This window comes from Simochromis diagramma, unplaced genomic scaffold (genome assembly GCF_900408965.1).
Source record: "Simochromis diagramma unplaced genomic scaffold, fSimDia1.1 OVJJ01000685.1, whole genome shotgun sequence".
Classification (NCBI taxonomy): Eukaryota; Metazoa; Chordata; class Actinopteri; order Cichliformes; family Cichlidae; genus Simochromis; species Simochromis diagramma.
In genome coordinates, this window is record NW_024387477.1 from 8,797,868 (window position 1) to 8,821,301 (window position 23,434).

Here is a 23,434-nt window from a genome sequence, read left to right on the forward strand (position 1 = left end):
TTGCTGTTTTTGCTTTAAGCCACTAGATGGCACTGTGGATCAACAATGACCCTCGCTGTGGGATTTTATCAAGTTTATTTCATCTGGTTAGTCAAAACATTACATCACCCCAGTGTACTGCAAAACAATCAGAAAACATTCTTTGTCACAGTATTTTAAAAATTATTAATGCGAGCTATAAATGACTTCCTCTCGAGTTGATTCGTCTCGCTTTGGCTGTGTTGAAATTTCATTTGATTTGGTAAATTGAATTTTCTTAATTGTTAGAGTTAACTGATCAAGCACGGACTGAAATCAGTGTGGTTCTAAAAATGTGCAGCATTTGGAAATCTGCTACAACATTGTGCTTTTCTAGACACACTGCAAACAGCTGGAATTGGAAAGTGCTACATTCAGTCACCATGAACACGAGAATAACAAATTTCACTTCAAATAAACTGGAGAGAGCTCCAGGGCGTCTCTCTGAAAACACTGAAAATCTAGAATTGTAATTTTACAGCGATAAATTCAAAGAGATTACAGAGTTTAAACATTTAAAAACACCTCACAAAAAATTACATCATATGGGAAGGAGTCTGTAAATATTTCAAAAGCATTTAATGTTTGTTGAATGCACGCTGGGTTCCAGAAACACATTTGAGTTGGGTTAAAGGTGAGTTTTGTTGCTTTGAGTTAATCTTTGTTCTTTTTTTTTCTCCCACTCGTGATTTTAAAAATGTCCGGTGATGCGCTTGGCCTGGCACCGAAAGCGAGTTTACAACAGTTTACAGACACATTCTTTTAGACACAACAGGTTAATCAACTGTGTCCAAACACGCGTTATCTGAATCCTGACTGCAGAACAAAAGTACAGAGCGTAAAATCTACCTGCTTTATCAGCTCGCTTGGCTTGAACTTGGTCATGGCATGTGCAGATATGACTGAGGTGCAGATAAAGTAAAAAGGGGCGCTGGAGGTCTTTGCTTCAGATATCTTTTTGGCTGGGAGTTTGTGCATTCCTCAAACTCACCGGACTCGAAATGTGTTACTGTTTGAAGTTTTCAAAGCAGGCAGAGTGTTAGCGAGATGAACCATTTAGGTGTGGCGTTGACAAATAGCATCCATGAGAAGTCTATAACATCTATAACATCTATATCTGACACTCTAAATGCATATAACGATGTAAAAACACTTCTGCCACCTTGTGTTGTTATTAGATCTCTCATACTAGAATTGGGCTTGGTAGAAGTGAGAACCAGCGTGTTTTTTTCTGAAATGATTGATATGAATTTAACATTTATTGTCAGTGTTCCTGAACACAGCCTCTGTGTCACTAAAGAGGCAGAAGAATACTTTTCAACAAGCCAGAGAGTGGTTTGTTCACACCTGTCTGGCAATTAGAATAAATAGAACAATAAACACTGATTATTCAGACATGAAATAGCACCGTGCTGGCCTATTATAACATCCCATTTTAAAGGGTGTATCCCTGGAGAAGGCTTGTTTAGTATCACTCATTTGGCAGGTGAGTTAAAGTGAATACCAGGAGGTTGAAATCCTTGACAGAGGTTTAAAAAGTACAGATTTGGCAAATGTAATCAGATCTGACTAGTCAGAATAAAGACCAGAAAAAAGAAAAACCGCCGGGCAGACAGATGTGACAGTGGTTTCATGGCAACATAAGATCAACAAGTCACAGACATTAAAGTAATAAAAACATATGGCACAGAAGAAAACCTTACGATGGGCCACTAAACATCTGTCGAGATAAACATCAAACTTTTAATCCCGCTTGGAGAACATCTTCAGCAGTTTCAGTAAAATCTACAATCACTGACAAACGTGAACAGCTCATTACAAAGAGGCTGACAGCGAGGGGGAGTCCTCAGATATCCATCTGGATCGGTGGAGGTGAGGAGAGAAAAACTTAACTTTGGCACACTGAATGAGGAGAGCTGGCAGAGACGTGAGGAGCGAGCCTGCAGCTGTGTTATGGCAGTGTTCGGATGAGGTTGGGCGGTGATGGGGGGGGGTTGCACACACTCATAGCCCTTTGTTGAAGTAAACCCTCTCCACTCCTGGGTGGTTGGCACGGATTTTCTCCTGCAGCTCCGGCTCCAAGCGGCTGACTGACATAGAGCTGGATTAGAGGGCAAAAAACAAATAAAAGGGGTTAATGGGTCAAATGCATACAATGTAGGCATGTAATGCATCCTTTTGGGCAGAAAAAGACTCATGCATATATTCACATAATAATAAGATGATTTACTACTAATAACTTCAAAATGGTTCACTCACCTTTTCTGAGGGAATAAAGCACAACAGAGTGGTGTGGCAAACACGAGGCTGAAAAACAAGAAACGGAAATGATGAGCTCACGTGTTTTAAATTAAAGGCCTCTCGAGCTCACCGAGATTCAAACTTAGAGATTTTTAGTAGATACACCTATGGTATCAATTTAAAGCTCTTATGTTGCTTGGTTCTCAAGTTATCGCATTTGCAAACTTACGTGTCCACACCGCCTGGCCAGGTGATAACAATGCCCCATCAGCTTAGTATAGATGAGGGGTAACAAAAGCCCCCCAAGAACTATGTCTCAGACTCTGTAGGCCTCAGTCAACATGTTGAATTTAAGAAGTTCATGACAGCACAATTAGAAAAAGACTGAACGGGTATGGTGTCTTTGGACAGGTTTCCAGGAAAAAGCCCGTTCTCTTTAAAAAGAACATGGTAGCTTAAGTTTGCAAAGTTGCATCTGAACAAACCTCAAGCTTTCTGGAGCAACTCAACCACAACATACCAGCACACCTGATACCAACTGTCAGGGAGGATGGTGGAGGGCTGATGATTTGGAGAGCCTGTTTTGCAGCATCAGGTTGTAGAAAGCCTGCAGTCACTGAGTTAACAGTGAACGCATCTGTATACCAAAGTGTTCTAGAGTCATGTGAAAGTCATGAAAGTCATGTGACAGGACGATAATCCCGAGCACAGAAAAAAGGTGCAATGGCCGAGTCAGAGTCTGACTGAAATACTGTGACATTGTGGCATTAATGAATGCCTGCAAACCTGAATGAACTGAAGCAACGCTGTAGAGAAGAATGGACCAAACTGTTTAAATAAACTCACACATTTACACAGACACACTGCTGTGATGGTGGAGGCTTCTATAAAACAAGGTTATCATTTCAAAAAATGATGTAAATGTCCATTTATCGGGAGCTTATTGAGGGGAGATACTGATATCAGTGTGATACTAATACCAGTGCTGGTACTGAAATTATTTGTATTTTGATCAATCTGTCCACCTATAACTTATAACAGCCTAGGGGGGCAAAAGTATTTGAAATTTAAAAAAAAAAAAAAACAAGACAATATTTGTGGGTGTTTTCTTGTTTGGTTCGTTGTTGTTTTTTTTTACTACTTGAACACTAAAGTGGCCCTCCAATGAGATGACGGCGGCAGCAGCGGCCCACCGGTCATTTAAGTTTGAGACCCCTGATCTATAACATCACAGGGAGGGGGGAAGAGCTTTAAACCTGCACTCTATCAGAAGGCCACCAGATGGCGATAGCTCTGATTATAGAAATCTCCATGAAAAGCTTTCATTCTTGACCTCTGTGAACACTGCTGAGTTTATGGGATCAATCACTTCTTTAGGGGCACATCCATTTTCTGGCGAGCAAGATGGCAGCGACAAAAACGTTCATCTCGAAGCTTCGAAATGGGACTCTAGAAACTAACAGGTGATGTCACACCTTCAATTTACGAGGGGCAGCCAATGAGAAGAAAGTCGGCATAAATGGAGGGCATATACACTACCTGCAAACCAAAAGCACAAAGCACTGTTGAAGCACTGATAAACACCAGGTGTACTGTAATTTCATCCTTGTGGGTGCAGAAACATCTGCACATTATTTAAGTAATGAAGCATATAAGTAAACTTCCATTACACATTGTGGAAGTGTGTGGATTAGCGTTCTCCTAAAAGGAGCCTGCTTCCCCATTTTTGTGGATTAGCTTGCAGAATGTGGTCCTGATCACAGTCATGTGAGTTGCACAAGACTTTAACTGGTCGCACCGAGGGCTCGTGAGGCAACGCCGAGTAGGAAGCACAAAGTGAAAAGCTGGGTGATGATGTGCGAGTCATCATTAAAGAAAAAAAAGGAAGCAGCAGATTCAGTTTCATGTAAAAAAATAATTAAGTTATTGAGCCACACACAGGCTAAAGCATCTTCATATCGTTATCCACTGAGCTAACAAATTTTATGAGGGCATTTTATTAGGGGCATTACGCTACACTGTAAATGGAAGCATTTATCATCAGTGTGATCTTATGTTATGATTGTGGGGTGTTTGTAGTAAAAAGAAGACGGCACATGATAGTGAACGTATCAGGTGAACTATCTCTGGCAACTCACCAGAATCCCACCAGGCTGACTTGAATAGGTGCATTCATCCATGGGAACCTCTGAAAAAGGCCAGGCAGAAAAAAATGAGTGAGAGGCACAAAAGCGGCAGAGAATCCGAGAGCGGCCTCATGCACTCGGGGCTTTTGGTCTCTCTAATATGTGATCATAAAAAGGAGCTAGGCAGTTAATGATCGTCTAACTCGCTGACATTTAATGCAACAAATGCATTTCTCATATTTTGTCTTAATTCAGGCGTGTGCTTACCCTCAGAAAGGCCTTCTTTTCCAAATGGTTCATTAAAAATGGGGGAATAGCTGAAAAGAGAGGAAAACTGATTTTATTTCTGAAATTAATAATAATATCTGAAGCCAGATGTTAAAGTGAGAAAACACTTCCATACCCATTCCCGGAGAAGCCATGAGAATCCTGGAAACCACAACCTGAGAGATGGCCTGCTGCGCAGCCTTTGATGACTCTCCTAACCTGTTGTCATTTTCATCCGTTATAGGTATACCATGCTGAAGCTCTCTGAAGACAACAAGCAAAACTGGTAACAGTTCTGGAGATAGATGATTGTGAATGCTGAATGCTCTGAATAATATGCATGGAAATGCACAAGAGCTCCTGCTGAAGAACCTGGAAACTGAAATGAAATACAGCAACAGCTGGGAAATAAAGTGGAGGAAGGGGCTGTGTAATGCATCTTACTTCGATAAATTAAATGTCAGGAAACCTGTTTTTCATGAAAACAACTGAAGTTTTCTTATAAAAGTGAAAACACTGAATGCAGTTTCACTGCATGCTGTAAACCATGAACAGTACATGTATGAATTTATCATATCACGGGGACTCCTCACACAGATGGACGAACTCCCTGTTCTTCATAGTAATACATCAGAAACAGCAATGAGCAGACAAATATTTAAGATTTCATTAAAGTATGGAAATCTGAGTGTATGACCTGAAAACACAGAACAATGACACCTTATAGTAAACTACACATTTTCAGTCATTAACTAGTTGCTTATTAGCATTTATATCAGTAACCTTTTTGCACTTCTTAGCACCTTTGTCTGCACGACAGCACATTAGGTTTTCCATCAGTAGCCTTCTACCTACTGCTTACAGATACTCCGCATGAATTATGATCTTAAAAGACTTTCCTATCCAAAAAATACCAAAAAATATCACTCAAAGTCATGTCTCTTAAACTGAGAACATGTTAACAGTTCTATAGTAAAGTCTGGACCTGATTATCCAATGGTGTAGAGGAGGCCATGCAAGACGCAAAAGCCCCAAAAGCTTAACAGAATTTTATTTTCTTAAACTTTATATCTTGAAATCATATTTTCAAAAGCATTTGATTTTTTTATCATAACAAAATGATATCATTGGTAGAATACAGTAGTGCAGTAGTAGTAGTTTCTCCCCTGCGCTACCGAGATTAGCAGTCACTCCCAAACTCAGCTAACTATCCTGCATACAGAACTTCCAAAACAAAGGAAACAAGGAGAAGTCGAGATATCAAATGACAAAAATGGAATCTGAAAGTTTAAGGAAAATTCCCATTTCCTGTTCTACATATTCAGAAGGAAAGAAAATAAATGGCTCTTAAGTTTGAAGTTGCTGAGACGTTAAAGCAGGGTGACACCCAAGTAGCAGCACCTCACAATCACAGTGGATTTATAATCTGAAACTCTGATTGAATCCAAATAAAGAATCCATGCGGGCCCTTATCAGTGAACCACCTGCTGCAAGCATCCAGGAAATATTTCTGCTTTCCCTGCATTATTATTTTTTTTCCAAAAAAGAGAAAAAAAAGATGTTTTAACGATGCCTTTTACAATTAGAGACATCCCAAATGTGTGCGTTTCCAGAGAAAAGCTTTCTGGGCATTAATTACTGTTTTAATACCCATCCAGGAGCAGCACTGTGAAAAAGAGCAACAGATAGAGGGAGAGACAATCAAAATAGCATTGTCCTTATAAAAACATGAAACAGCTCTGACTGCTTGATTATTCATTATCATTTCACTAAGGTGCAGTGTTCTCCATTTATAACTATTCCTTTATGACATTGAAGAAAGGAAAACAAATCATCAGAACATCAAAACAAGCTGAGCCCAGGGTTCAGTAACTTGATATTCTGGTCATGGTTCGTAACCAACTTGGAGTTTGACACTATTAACACACATGAAACTTCTCTGCTCTTCTCAAGTTGTCAGTTCATTATAGCACAAAAGTACTGCAGTTAGGAGAACTCAGGACGATTTAAATAATGTCATCAAGCCAGTGTGTCGCTCCTCCTGTACCGGAGGTATGACACTGACTCTAATCAGTTCATCTTTGAGACCGAGCGAATCTTTAGTATAAATATTGCATTAAGAGTGGATGGACAGATGGACAGATCAGTGATCTTTACCTTTGTCGCATCAGCGGGATGTTGATACAGTTAGCAGCAGCTACAGCAGCAAATGGAACAAACCGTCCGATCAGCGGTGAAACGTGCTGCAGCGGGAGGAAAGGAGGAAGCTCAGATGTAAACATAGCTTGAAGAATTCACACCAATATTTCAGATGCTTTACAGAAAGGCCTTTCTGCCGCAAAGTCCAAATAAAAGCTCGCATGACAACATGATTACTGAGCGTGATGCTCTAAACAACATGGGCTTTCAGTGAGAAACAATTCATGTGTGGCTAACTTCATACCAGCACACCCACATGTCTGAAGTCAAAGCATTAATAGGAGATGTAGGATGGGGTTAGATGAACTGATACCTTTGTTAGTGCATTTAGTCCTAGAGCGGTGGCAACTGCCCCCGTGGTGGCAGACACATAAGCTGTGCCAAGCTGACTGCGAACAAAAGAGGCACCGGTCACGTCACACAAACAAAAACCACCGTCCACACCAGCACTGTTAAATTAAGGGGTTAATATGTGCCGGCATCAGCGCCAAAGCAGCTGCCTCTTACCCGACGGTTATGGGAGCGTCACCACTCCTGTTGGTGTAATTCACTATTGCGTTGAAAGACTGATTGATCCACTGCCAGAACAGCACAGCAGGAGTTGTCCTGTAAATTGAAAATACAGTTTTAAATCATTAAAAATGTGCATTACTGGGTGGAAACAGATATTTGTACTCTCCTGTGTGGGAATGCCATCATCCCAACAAGCACCAATAACACTGGCTCCTTCTATAAGCAAAAACAGCGATGCTGCATGCACTACACCAGCCCTGTGAAACTTTAGCAGCAAAATTTAAACCAGCATGTGTGAATTTCCCTCGATGACATGCTCTGCTGCTTAAAAAGAAGCTATAATAGGCCTGGGTGTGGCTGTGACAGTCTGACAATTAACTCGCACATGATCTTACTTATAAAATGTCATCATGCATCCAGTGATCGTCATGTTCATTGGAACCTGTGCCGACATGCGGCCTATCAGGATCATCTTCTCTCCAGTGTCGGGATGGAAAGCTGAGTCAAAAACATACTTGGCTCTCCACAGTTCATCCTCCGTCAGCCCTGGAGAGACTATACCTTCCCTGCAAGACAGCGAGCGTGTAAAATCATATTTCTCGTTTTACACCGGCAGTGAGTTTACAGCCTGTTTCTGAAAAACTGGGCGGGCTGGTTACCTGTAATCGGTGATGATTTTGTGCGCGTGTGCTAGTTGTTCGTTTGTCAGGAGAATGTTCCTGGGATCTGTGACGGTGAAGAAATGTTTAGCCCGACCCACAAATGTGCTCTGGTCCCAGCGGGGCTCCTTGATGTTTATGGAAGTGGATAGCTCGGCTGCCATTTTTATCTGGGGAAACAAAATGTTACAGGTGCAATAAATGTATCCGATTTTGCACATGGTAATACTTATCATAGTCGTTTTCGTTTCCACACTTATATTCCTGGACTACAGCAGAGTGGCTGTGCATGAGTCACAGTTTGAAATAATCTTGGGCATTGATAAAATAGATGGATGGACTGCTACCGTGTCTCTGCTATATTTGAACCTTCAAAGTGGTTTCTACCACAAGTCCCATTCACTCAATCACACACACAGACATGTACTATGCCAAAGTGCTTTCAAACATTCTCGCACACACTCTGATTAATGCATCTCGGGCAACTCGACGTTCAGTACCTTTTCCAAGGATGTGTCAACATGTGGACCGGAGAAGCTGGAAATTAATTCACCAACAATCTGATTGGTACACAACCCACTTAATACCACCTTCTACATGTTTTCACTCCCTTCAGCCCAACTTCTCATTGGCTTCCCCTTGCAAACAGAAGGTCTGAACAGCAGGTGCATGTGGATGACATCATACAGACCCCAAAAGAGAATTTTTTTTTACTAGTGTTCAGAGCAGTCTCAAGTCTGAGTTAATGCCTCACATGAAAAGGCAGGACGAACAGGTCAAAGCATTTCTATGAACCTTCTTGTGAAGTAATTATGAAATAATAACACTGAACTAAAGCTCCTTTTCACATTTACAATGTTTTCCGGAAACTGGCCGAAACTATTCCAGGAATCCAGGGCCCTGCTCCAGCTCTTAGCAGAGGAGTTAGCTCCCCTTCGGGCTTCATTTCTCTTGCAGACAAAAGTCAGCAAGGGAGGACTGGCGGAGCACAATGCTCCTTTTGCCACGCTGCTAATTCAGCATAATGTGGCTAAGTGAGGGCTGACCTAACAGGAGAACTGCGAAACACCAAATTGCAACTGGGCACACACACCAACTCCCAGTCTGAAAAGCACCCTGCATGTGTAGGACAGCTGGGAAAGTGGCATTTTTAACCAAAATGTTACAAACTGAGTAAAGTCTGTGACTTTATTTGCTGTAACTGGGTACTTACCTAAAACTTTATTATATTAATTAGTCTGAAAGCAGACAGAACTGGCTTGCAATGGAAAAACACCAGTGGATGGGGTTTTTTTTGTGGATGTGCATGCAGCATGCTGTTCCAACCCAGCTTGATCTGGATTTGTTCTTTGCCTCAGATGAACAACTGTGAGAAGGCATGCAGCAGCAATGAACTCGAACTGAAGCATGGCTGCTGGATCGGCATTAAATAAGAAATCGGTGCAGTACAGAAAGCATGCTGTAGCTTTAAATTGAATTAAACTCAACGGGGGTTCTCACGAGATGTCAAAAAGCCTTCAGTGGCCCAATAAGACACAAAGTTACTGCTGGAAAGAGATTAAAGGGCACTTCCTGGCCTCAAACCCCCGAGTTAGGGTGAATAATATGATGCCAAATCAGTAATAAATGCGCTGTGAAAGGAGTGAAGTTTGTACCGACACGGCCTTTGATCCATAAACGCACAGCTGGTTCTGCCCTCAGTCTCAGCCAATCAACGGCGGCCTGCGTGGCTACACATTAACCTGCAATTCACAACAACTCCTTACAATCAATTGTTATGTATCCCACATATTTTAACCCCTGTATCAGCCTGGTATGTGCTATAATACAAAACGCCGCTCTGTGTGCGTGGTCGCAGGGTACTAACATGCCCCCTGCATGGATACGGTTTGTTGTCCAACCCGACGTAGACCAGTTAAATCTGGACTGTAACTGGAGGTGTTTCTGTGATCTGAAGAAAAAAAAAGGCGCCAAAATCTTCCCCCAAAACAATGAAAATCAAGGTGCGACCGTTTTAAAAATGGCAAATTAGCCACTACATCTGTCCAGCCCGTTAATTGTCCAGCTGTGCGCCCCAGATTCAACTAGTATCAGCCTGCCACATCCACACACGAGCAGTGGGATCCCAAGGAGCAAAAAGCTGTCTGATCACTGCTTGACACGTCGGACACACAAAGCGCACACGGCACAAAACTGTCGGTCCGTTTTGGAAAACGAGCACAGGTTACTTACTGCACTGTGGTCTCCGGAGGTCCGCAAGAGGAGTCCCTGAAAGGCTGCGGCCAGCTAATTTTCAATGCAGCAGTGTCAGCTCCGCCGGAGGGCGCACAGGAACCGCGAGGGGCTTCACCGACAAAATAAAAGCCCTGCCTCGCTTCTTACTAGGGAAAAACATCTTATAATGACAGGGAAAAACACGCAGTGTTGATCCGATCTTACGCAAAGCAGCAGGAGCTGTGATCAGCAGTTTGAGGGGAGAAACTGAGCTGCAATCCGCCAAATCCTTTAAATCATGCTTTTATTTTCAGCACTACATCCGCCGGTGCTCTGTGAACTATCGCTACATTGATTTTACAGGCAGTAAATCAGTAATATCTGTTAAAACTTCGGAGGATTTCCACACATGCACGTGTAATAAGCGGATATTAATAGTGGTCCATGACATGTGCATGAAAATTAAAGCAAACGAGAGGTTATTTGGTTAATATCAGAAATGCATAATAAAAAATAAAAGTAAAACATCATGCTGCAAACAATGTCCTACCTTTTTCCATGTTAAAAAAAAACTGTGCAAAAATCCTGTTTTAGAAATTAAATAAACAAGAAAAACAGATGTTAAAATGACCAGTTTACTGCAAATAGTCCACTCACAATAAAGCTCATTATCAGTGTCTGAGCTGATCACCTGCACCGATTTTGGGTGTCTTGTTTCCATCTAGTGGTCACTCCTCGGGAATAATGTCATAAGCTGTACAAAAGGGGAAATAAATGACACAGCAACTCCAGTTTTAATTTTTTTTTATAGCTGTGAGTGCAAAACATTAAGTTATATTATTATTTTTATTTATTTTACATCTGATGTCATTTGTAGCAGTATTGCCTAGTTAAATGAAATACATTAACTCCCATCCCATATGGAAAAGAAATAGTAAAAACTTATATGTGATTACTCATGAAAGTGGCCACTTTCTCATTACTTTCATACATTGTTTTAGTAAGTATCCAAAACATACAAGTTTCATTATATAACTTTTCAAGGGATCTTATATCTGTTTTCACTCTTATATGCTTTTCATACAAGTTTCACACAAGACAGATACAAACTTTATAAGATTTATATATATCTTTTCCGTATGGGATATGAGACAGCAGAAAGAGAACTACTTACACTATAACGGGATATAAAAAGAACAAAGTTTGTCAGTGCCATGTGATAAAAATCAAATACAAAAGTGCAAAGAGAACATACTCGTTTCTATCATCTCACAAAATAAGCACTTTCGCTTCGGTTACAAAAAGAAAAGAGTTCACATTGTATGCACTGCAACCTTTTGTTTGAGGCCATGCCGAGTGAAAGATGCAGCGTATATACTGTATGTGGCGACACACTCTGCTTATCAACATCTAGTCGTTATTCTCAGCGTTAGTTCATTCATGTTTCCTGACAATCCAGCAGGTATTATGACAGTATTGTTCAAAGTAGCAATCATTTCTAGCAATTAAAACATCATGCACAGAGAGGAAGGAGTTAAAAGGACGGTGGTGTTCATCTAGACGTTACAGTTTCCATTTTATTGTAATTATGGCACACATTTTCAGGGGAGAGGGATTGAATGCTTCTTTTCCCCAAGCCTCTGTGCAGCCCATTACCGTTCTCAGCAGTGATCTTTACAGGAAATAGTCCGGCGTACGCCGCGTCACGTGGGGCTCTCCTCTGCGTGGTGCAGGGTCAAACTGTAGGCTAAAACAAACAAAGGGCAGGGCTCCTCGTCATCTCATAGACTGAATAATAAGGTTTATTTATTTAAGTCTGCAAAGTGAGATTAATTGTTTAGCCAGCTATGTCAACTTTAAAGTCAAGAGTTTCTGTGTCACAAAGGTAGCCTGGCTAAATCACCATGGTAACCTATGCTGAATGCTCAGCCTGGTCGAGAACAATTTATGTTCTATCGGCTGAAAGTGGCACATTTTCCCTGACTCTTTTATTTACAGTAAGTTTATTATAGATTGTTAAACTGCTGTTAAACTAAAACCACTGAATGAAGTGCAAACATTCCCGATGCATTACCACAGTAATGTACATGTAATTGTTTATGCTGAATCCAGAATGCACACCAGGAATATTCGTTCAATGAATAACATTAATTTAATTAATTTGATCTGCCAACAAACTAAAGAGATTTCCCCGTCTCCTTCATTAGGCTATGAGACAGTAACCTTTAATGCTTAAATGGATCCAGTTTAAAGTGTTAGAGCTCTAATGTGCACCCATCACCTTAGAAATGAACAGACAGCAGCACTGAGACTGCACTCAGCCATAAAATTATTAACTTGAATTAAAATGTTTATTTTAATGCTCTGTGCACTAAATTGCTAGATTATGTTCTTTATAGACTAGTCATCACCACTTTATCATTATCATCTGATAGCATCGATGACTGAAGTAGGTAGCACTCACGGGGATCATTTTGTGAGGAAGAAGAGTCATATGACATAAGGGGTGACTTAACAGCGAAAGTTGATAACCAGGTGTTGCTGAGCCAGCTAAAGTAATGAAAGACTGGCTTTGTTGAACTTTGTATGTAGCATCCCCCCCCTCATTGCAAAAAGATATGTTTGCATTATTAGACATGACAAACTTTACTTACAAGGAGTATTTCAACGTGTCATCAAGCTCCATGATTGCTGCCTGGTTTCCACAACGATAGCAATAGTTTGGTGCACTGAAGATCGTCACTACATTGCGGTCGTGGCACCAGTTATAACCCTAAATCAAGACATCAGCTTCATGTTAGCTATTTTATAGCCACTGACTGTGAAGGGTACATCTGACGAAGAAAAAAACAGAATTACTTGTAGTACACAAACAAAGTCAGAGTACCTCCATAACCAGCTGGTGGGCTCTTGAAACCAAAGTGAGGCCGTTTGCGTGGTTGAATGTCTCAGAAATGTCCTGCCCGAAAGTGTAGCCAGCACCGCGTGGTGATATGCCCCAGCCACCGCGGTCATCAGGATCTGACCATAACAAGTCACACATTGGACCCTGAAAGGTGAAGGGAACGCCAGTGTTGTTTAGTGCAATTTCTATTCAGTAAAAAGAACAGAGTTAGCATACAGTGATTACCTACAGACTCCATGGTGAACTTTCTTGAATGCGTATGCTTACACTAAAGCAGTCAGCTGGGATATTTCCTAAATTAATCTCTAAACATCTCTAAAAAGCATTTACGTAATCTGTGTTTACCTCATGAGGAACCTCCTGCAGGCGATCCAGCGCTCGGATGTGTTCCAATGTATCTATTGATGGGGATAATCCTCCATGTAGGCAGAATATCTTTCAAATAAGAAATATGAAATAAACAACACATAACAGCTCAGTGCACCTGTCCTTCAGGTTGGGTCTGAAAACACAACATTACCTGGTTATCTACCAGCGCGGTAAGGGGAAGATAATCAAACAGATCTGTAAAGTACTTCCAAACGTTGGCATTTCCATATTTCCTCAAGCACTCGTCGTAAAAACCGTACACCTGCGTGATCTGTCTGCTCTCGTGGTTCCCTCTGAGAATTGTGATCCGTTCGCGGAACCTTACCTACGAAGAAAAACACATTTGTAATAGAGGTTTGGTGCATCAATCCAAATATTGATACGGGTATCAGATCGAAACTAGCACAACAGGATGGATACTTTGCTTCTATCCTCTAAGGTCAGTAAATTTATAAACATTCATCTCAAAAATCATGACACGCTGCTCTCCCCTCAATAAGATGCCTTTATACACTAAACGTATCAGTAATACTGGCTCTTTGTTTACTTGAAATTGCATCAATACCAAAATTTGCAGATCTGCACAGTTTTACTTCATTAAAAAATTTAAGTCCATATCGATGTTAAGATTACTTTTTTTGAAATACCTTAAGAGAAACCAGAAGTGTAACAGTCTCCACAGAATAGTAGCCTCTGTCAACATAATCTCCCATGAAGAGGTAATTAGTGTCCGGAGATTTCCCTCCAATCTTAAACAGCTCCATCAGGTCGTGAAACTGTCCGTGGACATCTCCACACACTGTCACTGGGCATCTCACCTCCTGCACATTGGACTCTTTTGTCAAGATCTCCTTGGCCTACGCATGAGAACCAAGAAAACAGGTTAGCATGTACCAGAATGTGGTGCAGTTTGGGAGCCTGTGGAGTAAACAAGTTATTAATAAGACAGATTCCAATATTCCTGCTTTTAAAAAAAATCTGATTATTAAAGAGTTTTCTTGTGTGCTTCTGTAAGTGCACTTTAGGACAAGCAGTGGGCGTAGGTAGGGAAAACATTCGCAGGCATCCCCCCTCCATCTTCTCGGCTTGTCTTAGAAATCCACAGCATGCAGCTACAGTCAAATGGTGTGCTCCTGTAAGGCCACATGCAATAACGTCTGAGTCCAGGCAATATTTCTATTAAAGGAGCCATTCGGGGGGGGCTGTACGGGCTAAGCGTCGGCTAGCACTGCGGAAAGCTAATAATGTGGGGTACTAATATTAAGTCGCCTGGTAAACCTCACCTTTTCGCAGAGGACTTTGACCTGATTCTCTGTCAGCTGCTTGCACTCGTTCAGTTGTTCGATCCATCCGTCCAGCTCCTTGGTGAATGACTTGTCGTCCATGCCTGCTTTGCCGTCAGCTAGCGAGCCGACCAGCTGTAAAATTCCTCGGGAAAATATCTCGCTATTTCGTTACGTTTCGGTGTCCCTGCTACGCTACGTCCTACTGACTGGAGAGCTCTGGTGTAGTCGCAGCTAGCGCGTGCATGTGCGTGTGCTCGCACGCGGGTGTGCTCCTATCCAGGGGCGGATAAGAAATTTTCTTAGGGTGGCATGGAAATCAAACGGGGTGGCAAAATCACAGCCATTTCTTTACACATGTGCAGGCAGTGGTGGTTTTTGATATGGGCGACATGGGTGGTTGCCCGGGGCGGCATTGTGGCGGGGGTGGCATCATGGCATCGGCAAAAAAAAGTTGCTTGCACCCATGCTGCCCCGACATCATGCCAGCGCATTTTGGGGATTGCATGGGAACCAATCGGTTTTCTATTGCCCATTTTGCGGGGAGTAAAGGCTGGGTTTCCTGGGTTGTGTGAAATCCCAGAAAAAAAACCTATACAAGGTGTAGGTCTATTAGTTTCTGTTGTGGGGTTGGGTGTTAATACTGGAGATGGAAGATGGACAAGAAAAGGTCAAAGCCATCAGGTCCTTGGTTTATGAAAAAAAAGAGTAAAGAAGAGGAGAAATGAGCAAAAGATACAGGTAAGCAGATGTGTCTTTGGATAAAGGCAGGTATTATGTATCCTGAAACAAGATAACACTCATTAGTAGGGATTGGGAAAACTTTGTTAGCCACCTTTGTTAGCCACTTGGCTATGATAGTAAACAGTAGACAGATAGATGACACTGATGTGGTTTATTGAATGTTTTGGACTGTGTTTAGCATAATATTAATTAGCCATTAATTGGTAGAGGTGTATTGTTGATTTGTCTGCTATTGTCAGTGTATGATGAATTATAATGGCTGTTTGTTGACCATTTGCATACTCTTGCTGAGGGAGTGCTCGCCCAGGGCACCAAACAGGCCACGAACGCCCCTGTGTGCAGGTGTTACATTCTGTAATATGTGTTATTTATGGTTATAATACGTCAAATGCTATAAGTATGCACATTTCATATAAACATAGTCTGTGACTTTCTTTAGCCCATATTTCAGTTACATAAAAAATTTTATTTTGATTTTATGCACTGTATAGCATATATAATAAATAAGCATAAGTATAAAATCCAGAAGCTACACAAAATGAGGTGGATCAGTTAGAAATACAAGTTTAACTTTTCACACTCTTTTTATTAAATAATCAAATTCTTATATGCTTTAATTTATACAAGATGTCAGAAATCCCAACTGCCATGAAGACTTGTTTTTTTGTTTGTTTTTTTTTACCAAATATTTACTGGGTTAACCCTCTGGGGTCCAGGGTATAATTGGCCGTTTTTTATTATTTGTGATTTTACCTCTATATTTCAACTGTTTATCTTGCCTTGTTTGGTATCATGCTTTTCAGCACAATCTTGCATGTCTAAATGTAAAGTTATTTTTTCATTTTAACATACTGTATTAACACAACCGATTTAAAATGACACAAAAACCCCATAGAATCCAAGTAGGAAAACATTTTGGGGGTTTTTGCAAACAGTAAAGTTTGCAAAAAAATACCCCAAAATGCAGCCAATGGCTGAGCCATTTTTGTACAAATGTTTAAAACTATTACTAAAACTAAAATTAAAGAACAATAGGGTATCACAATAAGATGTGACAAATTATTTGTGCTACTCCAAAAAATGCTTTGTTTCCAGCACAAGACAGAGGAGCACATCCAGCTGGAGACACATTGCAGTCTGCCTTTGGTGGCCTCTGTCGCATTCACATAGTGCCCTCATTGTTTTACACACAAAGCAACACTACACACCAAACATGCCAAATGTCACAAATCTCTCACATCTCAAAGCTCGCTATGGATATTACTGTCTCTCTCTCACTCACTCTCTCTTGCCACTGTTAGTCCCAAAACCTGTTCCCTGTTCCTAATCAACCGAATGCTGATTGGTCAACATGGTACATTGGTGCATTGATGCACAACAGGAAAGGGGTTGCATTTTTGTCTTGTTTTTTGTGTTTTGCTTGAAAACAGATAATGCTTGCAAGCGGTGTTCTTAGAAATCACAGTTTTTACCATTTCCTCCTGCACTAAATGTAGTATTCAGAAAAAAGCATCACATGTGATGACCCTGGTTTTCTGTGGCCTATCAACACATATAGTTTGAAGTCCATTCAATTTCAACACAAGTTGAAATGGAGACTCAGCGTGGCTGCGTCTTGTTGCTCTGTCATCTTTAATCAGTCATGTGATTTGGACACGCCTGCACATCCATCGACCTGAGAGGGTTAATAAAACTCACCTTCATTCTTACGTTCATTTTTAATTGGTGGGGAGGGGATAACACTATGCCATATATTCAGTTTTATAATGTATATTCAATGTTCATTGTAGCTAGGCTCAAAGTGGTAATGCTATTTTATTTTAATAAACAACATTGTTATTGCAAGAGATTATTTTATGGTGGTAACTTCCACCCCATGCCACCACAGTAGGTCTGCCCCTGCTCCCGTCAAATAACTGCGCAAACCACCATGTCAAAAACATGCAGTGATTTATTGAAATGTGCAAAAAGTGTTTTGGATCATTGTCATGTTGAAAAATTAAGTTGTTGCCAGTCAGCTGCTTTCCAGATGTTATTGCATTGTGGATCAAAATCTGAAGGTACTTTTCTGCATTCATAACTCCATCAGTTTTGTCAAAGATAAGAAACACGGGCCGAAATACACCTCTAAACCGTAGAAGAGCCTCCATAGTTTTAGAGATGGCTGTAGACACTCACTGTTGAACCTCTCTCTCTGACCTCCTCTGTACATACTGATTTGAACCAAAAGTTTCAGATTTGGATTCATCACTCAATCAGACCTGTTGCCACCGAGTTTCAATCCAGTTCTTGTATAATGTGACATAGCTCATCCCTTTTTCCTGTATCCCTTACTGAAGAATGGCTACTTGACAGCCATCCTTCTAATGAAATCATTTCTGATGAGGCTTCAGTGAACAGTATGTATATAGGACTAGATGCATCTCTCCAGTCAGGTGTCAGATCAGGTAGATAGTTTATTAAGCTTCCCACTTCTTTTTGTCTTCCACTTGTCTGGTTTCCTTAGATTTTTAAGGACACCATCCCAAGATATGCTTTTTTGGTAATCACCTAATTGGTGCAAAAATGCTATTTTAACTCTATCAAACTGTGTTAACTTTGGCTAAACACACAATTTAAAATTGGTTCTCTGGTAAGTTCTCTGTTATGTTTAGACACAACACTGGTTCATTCCTTGAGTTAGGTGCCTTTTTATGCTTGAATGATTCATATTTTTATTTCTTAACTACCTTAACAAACATCTTGCTTCCTCAGAAAATGTCCAGATTCAAGTCAAGGACTGAAAATGAGTGAAAAAGCAGCCAATGTACAAAGAAAAACTTTCAAAGTCCTCCAGTTAGCCTGGAGAACTACTGTTCAACAATGTTTTAAAACTTAATACGAAGTTTACAAGTCTGGCTTCTTTGGAGAAAAACATAAATAAATGAGGGGTGACTCCATACTTTTCCCCCAGTAGTAAATATTTTACATTTTAACCAGAAAAACAAAAATGAATAAACTGCTTTTTTAGTCTTTCTTAAAAGAAAAGCAAGAAGGTAGCGTGACACAAAAGGAATTATCCATGCAGCATTTTAGCATATAGAGTCACCTTGTTTAAATGTTAAAATTAAAATGGCTTCATAGGACTCATATAATGCATTCACTAATTAATGAGAAATAACTAAACTCACAAAGTATGCTTTAAAATGTAAAACTAGCAGCTCCCTTTTCTCACTGTTTTTGTGTTCCAATTAGTTGTTAGACTTTCTAAGTAATTTCCTCTTCCTTTAGTCACGCAGCTAAATCTGGGGCAAAAAAGTGAAGCAGTGAAACAACTGTAGTTTATTAAATGACCACTTGAGGTTGTTTCCAAATATCAGTCAATCTCCATATACTCCCAACACTAATTTATAAAATAAACATCATGTTGTTTTCAACAATCTAATGCAGCTGTTTTTAGAGGTAGACAAAGTGGGTGGTTCTATGGTGGCTTTGTCCATCTTTAATGTACAGTCTCTGGTTTTAGCCTGTTAATGTGACCAGGCATATCCGAAACAAGTATTTTATTGTTTGCTATTGCCTACTTTAAATCTTAAGAGAAGTATGCTATATTTCACCTAATACTCAAAAAAGACTTCCTTGATGGTATATACATTTACTATAGCTTAAAATATTAATTACTACACATAATATAAACAAACAAAACAAACTTGTTTAATTCCGTAACAGCTTCTTGTTTTGGGGACTCTTACTCACGATGAACTGCACCGGAAGAACTACATTGCCCACAGCAAGACGCCTTCCTCTAAAGTACACATGCGCAGTCGGTCGTTCTACTCTGGACAGCTGTAGGAGAAAATGGCAGCATTCATGCTAGGACAGCAGGTATGACATTCAGTTATCTCTTTTAAATTTTAACCTTTATAATATGGCTCAGTTTTGTTTTCATATCTTCCAAAACTTGTTTGGTGAGTTTTATTAATTATGCTGAGCAGAAATGAGCACTGAACTTTCAAAAAGAATTCATACGAGGCATTGCGCTTGAATGACTGCTAATGTGTTAGCCAACCAGCTAACTGAGTTAAACGTAAACGGCGCAAAGCGGGCTAATAATTCATCAGCTCAGGCTTTAATTTTCATACAAATATTATTTTGCAGGCACGCCAGTTCAGCACGTCTGTGATCAGACCTGCAGCCAAACTGGTTAAGGTGAGTGACGTGCAGTGCAATAACCTTTTTCAGTAATTTGTGACAGGGTGTTAAGGTAGCTTATCCCTGTAAATGTCCTTGTAGCCTCCCATCCAGGTGTATGGAGTGGAGGGCCGTTATGCCACTGCTCTCTTCTCAGCTGCCAGTAAGCAGAACAAACTGGACCAAGTGGAGCAGGAGCTGGGAAAAGTGTCTGTAAGTCAACAAAAAAGGAAACTATTTTTAATGTTGCTGCCACTGAATGATGAAAATGATGCTTTACTTAATATTTGATCACAGGGTTATGTGCATATTACTGTGATATATTTAAATAACATCGCAGGATGTTTAAATATATTGTTTGGTTTTTAATTAATAATGAGATTAGTGACCTGATTATTAAATATTGATAATCCAAGCAGTTTCGGTACCATCTACCTTTCGTCTAATACTCACTTACTTTTTTTTTTTTTTTTTTGCTGTTGTCTGCCACATTATTTTTCAGGCCCTGATCAAGGACCCTAAAATGAACAGTGTTGTAATGAATCCTCATGTGAAGCGCAGCCTCAAGCAGAAGACCTTCAACGATGCCCTTGCAAAGGCCAAGGTTTCACCCATCACTGTCAACCTCATCAGTGAGTGATCACAGACCCGTGTTACTGCTGGGACCCCTGTGTCATTAATCGTGTGTGTTTGTGGTGTGGTGTGTACACATGCAATACATTTGAACCTAATTTTGTTACATTTTCAAAGACAACAGTCCACTAGCACGTTCCAGATATGATGTTACCAAGGTCGCAAAGTAAGGAACATGCTGTTGCAAGTAGTCGTGTGATGGTTGCAGCACTTATACATGCAGGTCCTTGAGATTTCACATGGTTCATTATTCTTAATGCCCAATTGGGCATATTTGGTTTGAATATTGTTTAGGAACCTCTTTCTGATCAAAACATAAAGAAAGCCATCTTGTTAAGCTTAGTATCGGTCTGAAGCCTAAAGGGTGTTTTCTTTGCATAGCTCTTTTCGACCCTATTTGAACACTCTAACAAGGCTTCCTTACTACAATCCTCATTCGTATATTAATTCAGTTGCATATTACAGATCTGCTGTTGCAACCCCCTTGGAGAAAAAACAGAGCAGCTAGAAGTATGTTGATTATAAGAAAATAACATGTATATGAAAATACTTTGACACAACAGCCATAAGGTTTGGACCACATTCACAAGCTGTGTTTTATGGGGTCTACGGACCAGCTGCTCTTGAACATTCCTAGATCCAGGCTTAAAAGAGAAGAGGCAACAGAACCTTTTCAGGTGCAGCTCCTAATCTGTGAAACAATCTACCTTTTCACATAAGAGCTGCCCAGACGCTCCATCATTTTAAAACGCTGATGAAAAAGAAACTGGTTATTCTCACTGGTTTACAGTCTAAGTTGAGCAGGTTTTCCCAGGTTTTTATTGTGCAAATTTTATTCTGTATTCCTATTTACTTATATGACAGTTTGATTATTTTTTTCCTCCTTTAATCGAGGTTTATGGTTGTATTGTGTATTTTGGTGTATGTTTGTTGTTGATTGTGTGACTATTATGTCTATGTTGCATAGCCTGTACAGCACTTATTCAACTGAGGCTACATCCACACTAATGTGTTTTCATTTGAAAACACTTCGTTTTCTCTCCGTTTTGGCCTCCCGTCCACACTGGGACGGCGCTTTCCCAAGGGAAAACGCAGTGTTTTGAAAACGCATACATTTCAAAATGGAGCTGTCCCGTCGCAGTGTGGACATTCGAAAACTTTCTAAAACGATGATGCATTTTAGTCATGTGATGCAGTCATGTGACCAATTAAACAAAGATAGTGGAGGGCATTATACAGCAGTTGTTTTGATTGCTCTCAATTTTGACAACCCTAAAAAAGATTAATATCAGTTTGTACATGCTCCAGATAGCTTTTCTTCAAATTCTTTAATCCTCACTTGCTTTTGCACATGCGCAGGACTGGAACGTAAGCGTTTTCGGCCGTTTCAACGTGGACACACAACTCTGTGAAAACGACTGAAGATGCTAGTGTGGATGCGGAGCGTTTATAGACGAAAACGCCGTTTTCATATCTATCCGGGCTAGTGTGGACGTAGCCCGAGTTGTGTTAATGTGCTATAGATGTAAACTTTGATTTGATTAAGGGTAAATAAGTGTTACTAGGAAGAACTTGGCAAAATCCCACACTGTTTACTTTAAACTGATGTAATACAAAAGCTACACTTTGCTCTGAGCAGATAGAAAAGTGGAGAATCTTGCTCAAACATGTATTGTCTTTTTTTCCTCCCTCTTTAGATGTTTTGGCTGACAATGGTCGTCTTACTTTAACTGGGGATGTTATTAACGCTTTCAGCAAGATGATGAGTGCACACCGTGGAGAGGTGATCTGCTCCGTCACTACTGCGCAGGTATGAAATGGGTGTATATGCAAGATATGTTCATACATTATTTTTTTTCAGATACTGAAAACAGGTCACATCACTTAAGCAATATTTGCTGCTGTATATATCATTTATTTTATCAATTGCAGTATTATTGATTTAGACATATTGTACCTTCATAATGAATGTTTATCCATTGCAGCCTTTGGATGAAGCTAATCTCTCCGAGCTGAAAGTAGCTCTTAAAGGCTTTCTTCAGAAGGGTGAGACTATCAAGCTGGAAACAAAGGTACAACTCTAATGCACAGTCCCAGAAATCTGCACATAACCATCTTACTGATGAATTTTATCTTCAGGGGAAAACTCTTTTTGTGCACTAGTCAATTCTAAGATGTGGAGTTAATTTTCTTGCATAACATGTCTTATCTCAGACTGGTGAGATAATGTTTAAGCGCACAAATGTAACAATTTGTATAATTTACATAGTTAAGCAAATATTTTCTGGAAACTTGCGTTAAAGAAATACGAATTTAAAAATGTACATAATCAACTAGAGGAGTTTGTATTATGATTGGCTGTAAGATGAACATTTAAATAGTGAATTCCAGGAAATGGAAAAGCATCTTACATCTTTTTTTTCCCCGCAAGGCTCTGAGATGTTGACAAGTTAAAATGTTCATAGATTAAAAACCAATGTCCATTGTGTCCTCTGCAAAAGCCTTTAATTGTATATCAAAGAGATTTTAAACGCGGCTCAATCCACTATTTTAATCCCCCCCCTCCCCCCCAAAAAAATAAAATAAAATTTAAAAAATGGAAACTTGTGAAACAAGAAATCATTGTCTTGTAAGGGGAAGTCTCGTGTTCATATGTGTTGGCTAACAATCGACCTGTCTCTTCACAGTCGGATCCTTCCATCCTGGGGGGCATGATCGTCAGCATTGGAGACAAGTATGTGGACATGTCCACCAAAACAAAGATCCAGAAGCTGACCAAGCTCATCAAGGAAACTTAGTCCTGTGGACTTAATTTTGCAAAGATGACCATTGGCGAAGGGGAAACTTTGAAAATTGTAGATTTTGACCTGTTCCAGCACTGTTGTTGCCCTATAAATCCAGTGTTTGTGCTTAAAATGTTAATAAAAACTAAAAAAAATCGATCGCTGATGTTTGTTGTCTTTGTAAAGCACATATACACAGCTTCCATTATACTGACCAGTGATCTCATGGCCAGATTAGTTGATACATTGTCATTACTACATTTTAATAAATGTACAGTTGGTTCAAGACAGTGTGCCAGTTACATAGTTA

At 40.1% G+C, this 23,434-nt stretch overlaps 3 protein-coding genes across 5 annotated transcripts; 1 reads left to right on the plus strand and 2 right to left on the minus strand.

The window, feature by feature from the left end:
* Positions 1–689: 689 nt before the first annotated feature.
* sfxn1 (sideroflexin 1) lies at positions 690–10,767 on the minus strand. 2 transcript variants are annotated; one of them, XM_040016549.1, is made up of 11 exons: positions 10,256–10,767; positions 8,024–8,193; positions 7,760–7,930; positions 7,359–7,457; positions 7,165–7,240; positions 6,810–6,895; positions 4,789–4,916; positions 4,653–4,702; positions 4,398–4,447; positions 2,278–2,325; positions 690–2,119 (listed from the first exon to the last, which is right to left on the minus strand). In XM_040016549.1, exons 2-11 carry the CDS (start codon positions 8,185–8,187, stop codon positions 2,023–2,025), a joined length of 969 nt encoding a protein of 322 aa, XP_039872483.1. In that variant the 5' UTR covers positions 8,188–8,193; positions 10,256–10,767; the 3' UTR covers positions 690–2,022. The 2 variants fall into 2 exon arrangements, with proteins under 2 accessions (XP_039872483.1, XP_039872484.1); XM_040016550.1 differs by lacking the exon at positions 10,256–10,767 and adding an exon at positions 9,237–10,243.
* Positions 10,768–10,787: 20 nt separating this feature from the next.
* LOC120724371 (serine/threonine-protein phosphatase 2A catalytic subunit alpha isoform-like) lies at positions 10,788–15,056 on the minus strand. Of its 2 annotated transcripts, XM_040016552.1 has the most exons (8): positions 14,795–15,056; positions 14,159–14,368; positions 13,663–13,836; positions 13,488–13,577; positions 13,125–13,286; positions 12,892–13,010; positions 11,894–11,984; positions 10,788–10,991 (listed from the first exon to the last, which is right to left on the minus strand). In XM_040016552.1, the coding sequence occupies exons 1-7, from the start codon at positions 14,894–14,896 to the stop codon at positions 11,912–11,914; spliced, it is 930 nt and encodes a 309-aa protein (XP_039872486.1). In that variant the 5' UTR covers positions 14,897–15,056; the 3' UTR covers positions 10,788–10,991; positions 11,894–11,911. The 2 variants fall into 2 exon arrangements, with proteins under 2 accessions (XP_039872486.1, XP_039872485.1); XM_040016551.1 differs by lacking the exon at positions 10,788–10,991 and having other exon boundaries at positions 11,869–11,984; positions 14,795–15,055.
* Positions 15,057–19,320: 4,264 nt separating this feature from the next.
* On the plus strand, positions 19,321–23,283 carry atp5po (ATP synthase peripheral stalk subunit OSCP). The gene is made up of 7 exons (XM_040016556.1): positions 19,321–19,402; positions 19,676–19,726; positions 19,811–19,921; positions 20,211–20,340; positions 22,039–22,151; positions 22,327–22,413; positions 23,029–23,283. The coding sequence occupies exons 1-7, from the start codon at positions 19,376–19,378 to the stop codon at positions 23,137–23,139; spliced, it is 630 nt and encodes a 209-aa protein (XP_039872490.1). The 5' UTR covers positions 19,321–19,375; the 3' UTR covers positions 23,140–23,283.
* The last annotated feature ends 151 nt before the right edge of the window (positions 23,284–23,434 follow it).